Source organism: Choloepus didactylus, chromosome 5 (assembly GCF_015220235.1).
Source record: "Choloepus didactylus isolate mChoDid1 chromosome 5, mChoDid1.pri, whole genome shotgun sequence".
NCBI lineage: Eukaryota > Metazoa > Chordata > Mammalia > Pilosa > Megalonychidae > Choloepus > Choloepus didactylus.
This window is the reverse complement of record NC_051311.1, coordinates 109312281-109319502: the sequence shown is the minus strand read 5'-3', so window position 1 is coordinate 109319502 and position 7222 is coordinate 109312281. Positions and strand designations below refer to the sequence as shown.

Genomic DNA, 7222 nt, shown 5'->3' with positions numbered 1-7222 from the left:
ACTTCACAAAACATACCTCAAAATCATATCTTCTCTGTTAGAGATTTTTTTCTATTGAGATTTCAAAATCATAACATTTTGTCCTGAAAGATACAGTGATGAAAATAAGATGAGCATTGAAGTCACAATGTTTTAACACATTGTCATGCAGTATTTTAGAGATAATCATTAGGGTATAAAATGCTCAGTAAGTGATCTAGTGTAACAATATTAAGCACTAATAAATTACATGTAAAAACTCAATTCATTCCATCATACTGGAGGGAATTTAATTTGATGAAACTTAGCTTCCTGACTTGATGAAAACAAAGTCCATAATGTAACGAGACAAATTGGAAGTAGTTTAAGTAATAAATGTTTAATCAAAGAATTTTACATATTATTAACAGCATTCATTTGGCCAAACATCTACACGTTTGTAGAATCCTACTGTATATAAAGTGGGAATGTATCAAGTATAGACTATGAAAGTGCAAATAACAAGTCAAGATTAATTTTTTTTTTACATTATAAAATTAACTTGTTTACAAAATAGGCTTTGCCAAACTGTATTTCTGAATTGTAAATTCAGTGACTGTGTTGTTTTTAAAATATGTACCAAGGAAATACAAATTGGATAATGATCATTTTCATGCTTAAGAGAGAACAGCACAGAAACAAAGGGTACTGCACAAGGTGCAAGGAAACCAGAACTCATCACTACACTATCTTCACACACAGCACTCTTTCTCACCTTATTGCAGCTTTGCAAGATGTCTTAATGTGATACAAAGACTCTTTCTATTGAAAATTACAACTTGGTCTAAAAACTGATTGGTGTTGATATTTTTAATCCAAAATAAATTTGTAAAAAAATCCTTTAATGGACTATTTCAGTTTAATATACAGTAATACACTGTAGATAAAGTTAATATCTTCCCCAAATTAATAGGGATTGATGCCAATGCTTCTGATAATTGGGGAAATAAAAACTAATGTGGATTTGTGATATCCATGGCATAGAAGATTCCCATGCAGTTTATCCCAGGTGACCCAAGGACTATCAAATACTCTGTATGCCCTAGCCATACAAATCCAAAGAGTATTTCAAAAGCAGGGTTTGAAAAAAAAAAAAAAAATCAGAAACCATAATCACACCTCACGTGGATATCATCAATACTAATTTAACCTTTTATCCAGCCCAGGACTTGACTGTATAAACTTGGTACTGAAATTTTGGTATCTGTAGATTTCTGGCAAAACATTAAATGGAATGTTGCATATCTATTTTGCTTATGTTATGCTAGTTTTGATAATATGTAAGTAAAACAGCCATTCACACAGTTTACTCTAGTTTTAATTTACACACTGTACCACTGTATCTTAATTACAACAAAGACCTGTATTTTCTTCACAGTAAGACACTGACAACTAGGAAGTTGATTTGTTTTAACACTAAACAGTAATCACACAGCAAATGAGTATTGTGCAATAGAACAAACACATCTCAGCATTTGCTATTTAGGCAAACAAACTGAACATTTAGTTGTTATATTTAAAGGCAAGGCCGTGGGTGGTTTTATGGAGGTCTTTGCAATTCATAGCATAGTTACTTCAGAAGACATTGAAATTTGAATTACTCAGTTAACTGGCAACTATCCATTTAGGTTAGGCAAAGGCACGGTAACATGTTGCACAGGATGTTGTGTTGAATTTTTAAATAATTGTGGGATTTACTCTAACTCAGGAAAACTCCACTTCTATTTTATAAAACACTTACCATTAAAAGTAATTGCACCCATTAGTAATTAGAATGCACTGTAAAACTGTGAAAACAAAGAACTATGACTGCACTTCCAATAAAGTGTCTCTTAAAATACAGCACCGCTGTTGCTAATCAACTGTACTTTAATTATTAAAATAAACTGTATTTAACAGCAGCATTAGGTTTAGTTAACTTAAGCTATAGGCTACATTTATTTAAATGCAGTCTCCATGGCAACAAAAGCCCCTTAAATTCTGAAAATATCATTGCTACCAAGTGGCACCTTTTACTCCTGAAAATAGTGAAACTGCTTTGGAGCACTCTAGGACACGGCACACCTAAACACCTTGTTAACGCACTAGTCAAGAGTTTGGCACAATTGGACTGTAAATAGACATAAAAACAAATCTTTGAATGATGTGAAAAGTAAAAACTACACTGCGGTAGATGTAGCACTAAAGGGAAGCACTGGATACCTCACAATTTACACTGCTCAGACAAAAAAGGGAGGAGAGAAAGTTATGGAAGAGCACAAAAGAGATTGTGGAACTAGCTTGTTATTAGCTCTGTCCAAAGGGAACATAAAGAAAACTTCTGCTTTTTTTTTTTTTTTAAATAAAGGAAGAACCACCCAAGGATTAAGGAGTAAGACTATGATTTAAGTGTTCAATTTAAGTATTACTGATCTTAGGCTAAACAGAAGACTGCATTTACTTTGTGGAATATAACATATTTATTCCATTTGAGTTTTTCTTTTTCATGCTTTTCTTTATGTCAGCAAAAAAGGGGGAAAGCTATCCAATTAAATACAAAAGAAATTCCCTGTAAGTTAAAATGGAAAATGAAGCTACTTTTCTAAGGAACTCCTTTCATATTCAATCCTAATGTCAGTGGTTTATAATTGAGTTGGAAATTAAGTGGATCAAAGTCTCTATAATGCATATTCCACCTAGTGTGCCATCTGTGCCTGGATTTTGCAGTTCACACTAAATGTACTTCTTCAGGCCAGTCACTTGAGGGCTGAGATGCTTGACTTGAGACATCTAAACCATCCCCCTTGCTGGCTGCCTCATTACCACTGTCGCCAGTTTGAGACACTGCTTCCCCAGCCAGAATATTTTCTTCCAGAGGACTTTCTTCTTCTACCTGGTTTCCTCTACCTTCACTTAAAACAGCATCTTCAAAAACTGAATCTTCTTCTGGAGGTACCAGTTCCACATCCCTCCCACCTTCTGACCCATCTTTGACATAGGGGAGCTGGGAATCTGCACTGAGTTCTGTAGTTGCTGGAGGAATCAGGGCAATACTTTGAGGGTTCATGTCGTGAAACCAAGCCATGATATTGCCAAGAAGATTGTCATTGAGGTTGGGGTCCTGGCCAGCTGAGTCAGGATCACTGGATGAGGGAAAGAATTCACTTCTTGGATCACTGAGAGGGTGTGAACTAAGGGTGTCAGTTGAAAATGGGTCACTTTCTGCTCCTAGTCTTAAGAAGCTGTCACCAAGTTCCAACAGCTCAGAGCTGCTCAACACAGCCCGAGGGCTGTCTGTATTCCTAGGGACCGAGTCCAGCCTAGAAGGTAAAGAAGTGCCTATTGCTCCTAAGGATGCTTCATTACTGAGGAAATCTCTAGTTTCTTCATCCATGGCCAGCCCAGACTCTTGCAGTGATAACTGTATTGCGAGGAGTATATTGGGATCATCTTCATCTAAGGAACTCAGAGCCTGAGGCAACAGAAAATAAAACCACTTTAAAATTTGACTAAAGGAAAAATGATTTAACCCAATATGGTTTACCACCCTTCCTTTACCATACGATAACTGATATTCTTTTTATATGGAATAATTATTTTATCCACTCAAATTTTATTATAATTTTCTTCTTGCCCATGTAAAAGGAAAAAAAAAAATAAAACCCTTTAGATATATCTGAAAAATAGGAATCTTTTTCTCTAGCACATCTTTGAAACAAAGATTTTAGAATGGAGGGAAGAAAAAGGAAAGCAATAAAAGTGAAAACAGGACCAGGCTAAACAGAAAGAGAGCAGAAGCCTGGGTCCTGAGGCTGGCCGGGAAGGCTACCTGAAGCGAGTCCTGGTTTTCAGAGCGACTGGCAGGGGTGCAGTCGCGCAGGGAGGAGCTGTGCAGCACGCTCATGGATGCAGAACTCACCACGGAGGTGCCCGGTCTGCGGCTGCTGCCACCTTCTGGGGTATCTGTTTCAAAGCCGATAATAGCAGAGACAACTGACAAGTAAGACTTATTTCTTTGTCCCAGGTGTCTATTTATTTAAATTGGGCAATTTCTTTTTCAGTGTTGGTGAAAATGTTTGTCTGCAGCTTCATTAATCTTTCAGCGATTTCTCATCCATATTTGACTCACCATAAACCAAATATATCTAATACTTTTATTTCAAAGCCATGTTTTTTCTTTACATTTCTGCTTGCACTATATATAGTTCTATTTATAAATGTTAGGTGCTACTGTTCATTTCTTTTGTTTTCCTTAAGCAATAACAAGGATTTTTTTATTTTCAGATTTGTTAAAATTTAAAAATTTGGGAATTATAATAATCTGAAGAGCAAATCTTTAGTCCTACTGACCCTGATTTATTAATGATGATCTGCTGACACAGTTTGAAGATTTTCAGTTAATAATTTAACATTTAAAGGCTGAATAATTAAAACACTTTATCTCTAGTACTAGAAATTCTATTTTACAGAATGTTCATAGGAGAACTGAGTCTAGGAGAAAAATACTTCATCAATACAATAACAGTATCAATTATTTGAGTGCTCACTACTACATACATAAATTTTACATGCATTGTCTCATTTAATCCTCACAACAAACCTTCAAGGTGGCATTACAATGAGCCTACAAGGTGGCACTATTATTGCTTCTCTACAATGAGAAAATGGGACCTTAGAGAAGTTAAATGTCTAAGTTACACAGCTAAGAGAGAGCAGAGATGGGATATGAATCCACATTTGTCTGACTCCACAGCCTGTGTGTTTTTAAGCCCCCTGTTCTTCTTGTATCCTGGGACAAAAGAAGCATTTGCACATTTATTGTAAATCTGAATTACAAACTGTTTCACAAACATTTAAATGACTCAGCCTTAAGAACTTAAGTTCAAGAGACTGAAGAAATTAAAACATATTCAACCCCAAAGCTTACCTAAAGTGCTTTCACTTTGCTCTTCAGGGTCTGGTGGATTACTGAGCAGACTGTGCACGTCTCCTCGGCGGCGTTGTTGTCTGTGCCTCCTCCGATACTGAAATTCAGCATATTCCTGCATAAACCAAAGGTTATAAAATACAGGAGAGCATGCAACTTTTTATGCAAATAAAACAGCACACTTTTTTTCCAGGAAAAAAATGTGTGATTTTATACACATATTATAAAATCACGTGGAAAAAGAAACTTCAAGTTTTGCCATGCCAAGGAACAGAAAAGGTAAAATGGAAAAAGAAAATTGTCAAATAGCCATTGTAATTGCCTAGATAAATTGGGAATACTTGCAAGCCCCAATGCTGGATCATAACTGGCCTTATTTCATATGTCTGATGATTTCTAGGGTCTTGTTATTTAATATTATTGCTAATAAAATCATCATACTAATAAGCTAGGCTGTTCCTGGAGGTGTGATTTTGAAAACCTGACCATGATATAGGCAACAGAACAATAACAAAAGAACATACACTGTTAAGTATTTGCCAGATTGTTGCATTTTCTATTCTTTAGGACTACCACATACTGTACTCACAAGTCAAGTGACTAGATTAAAAGAAAAATGTTACGTTAATTTTAAGATAAGATGTTATTTGGATTCCTTCATATATATAAGCCAATATGTGGGATTATCTAAAATGCAGGCAGGGGAAATGTGTTCTTTTTCGCATATAGGAAGAACACAGATTTTGATAGATGTCACTGAGTCTATTTTACATTTCCAAAAATTTAAAATGGGTCTGCTATTACCAAAGACCACAGCTGGGGACCACCTGCTGTTATTACCTGGGTACAGATTTACTTTTCTACATTTCAGTGACAGAAGAATAGAAAAAAGGCCAGCATACCAGTGTAATTTTGAGAATTATAAATAGAATCTTTCTGTGATAAACATTAAAACGATGAGGTTGGTGATTATCCCGGTTACCCCAGAATATTCAGTATGCTTCTTATATTGTGAAAGTACCAGGACTAAGTGAAGGCAAGTAAAATGTTTACATCATATCATTCTGGTTAAATTTATTTAAACTCCATCTGTCTAAGCAGTTAGACTCTAATATGAGGTGGGAAGCATCCCGGCAGCTTAGACACCAATCAGTGAAAGATACTAAAAGTGCCCCAAGGAATTATTTAGATTCTTTAAAATTTCCTGCTGAACTGGGGCATCATTTCCTCTTTTCCTAGAAGCCCATGATCTCAAATGGGATGCCTTGTTATGTGTCATCATGGCTTAGTGGACGAACATGGCATGAAAAATTTATTTAAATTCAAGATTTATATTTAGGGAGAATTTGTTTACTTTATAGACTTGTTAGTACCAATTTATTCTCAAACTATTCCTGACCACCGAATATACTTATTTCCAATTTAAGAAAACAAAAAGGTTTAAAAACTACAAAAGAAACTTGCTATATTTCTAATTATTTTGACAGAAAACTCAAATGACATTCTCTCTCAATGCAATAGACTTAAAAAACTGTTTCCATAAGCTTAAATTCATTTGAAAATTTCCAAGGATTCCTAAGATCTTCTACAAAGCATATGAAAAGGCTTTAGTTAGGATACTCCAAATTGTTTGTGTTAAGGCTACAAAGTAGATTGAGAAGTTCTATGGTTTATAGAGGAAAAAGCTGTTAGCACAACAGCTATTTATTGAGCACCAATTTTGTTGGTGACTTACCTAGATGTCTTAATCCTTTTAGAATTCCTGTGGGGTAGGAATCACCACCCATATTTTAAAGATGAGAAATTAAGGAAGAATACAGCTTAAAGTCTAATAAGTTACAGAGGTAGAACTTACTTGAATCCAGGTATTGCTCAGACTTTAAGACTATGCTCTTTCCCCTGGGCTCTACCACCTTTAAAGTGGTACAAAACAAATATTCATGCTTGCCACTGACTAATTCCATCTCTCAGATGTAATTAACTTTATGGAAAAAATATAAATTTAACTAAAAGTCTCTCAGAGTTGACAAAATTAACCTTTTCAGAGTCTGTATTAAGGCAAAGAACTAATGTTTTCAAATATGTGTTTGGCAAGCTACTTGATATTCAGTCACACACATACGGAATGTGAAAGTTTCACATTGTGTGGTAATTTCTTAGATTCGTAATTAGGTTTACATGAGAACTTGGTATTTCAATGTGCTAAAGACTGAAAAGAAAAAAGTGAATTAAATAATTTTTGTAAATTTATCAATTCACAAAAAATAAATTTAAGGAGGAAATGTATTTATACTTCTA

The 7222-nt window shown here is 34.9% G+C and overlaps 1 protein-coding gene across 1 annotated transcript in view; it reads right to left on the bottom strand.

The window, feature by feature from the left end:
* Window positions 1-2311: 2311 nt before the first annotated feature.
* Window positions 2312-7222, bottom strand: part of ANKIB1 (ankyrin repeat and IBR domain containing 1) — a 138823-nt gene continuing 133912 nt past the window's right edge. The window contains 3 exon segments of the mRNA XM_037836653.1: window positions 2312-3469; window positions 3827-3960; window positions 4925-5039. Coding sequence (XP_037692581.1) covers window positions 2726-3469; window positions 3827-3960; window positions 4925-5039 — 993 coding nt within the window. The 3' untranslated portion in view covers window positions 2312-2725.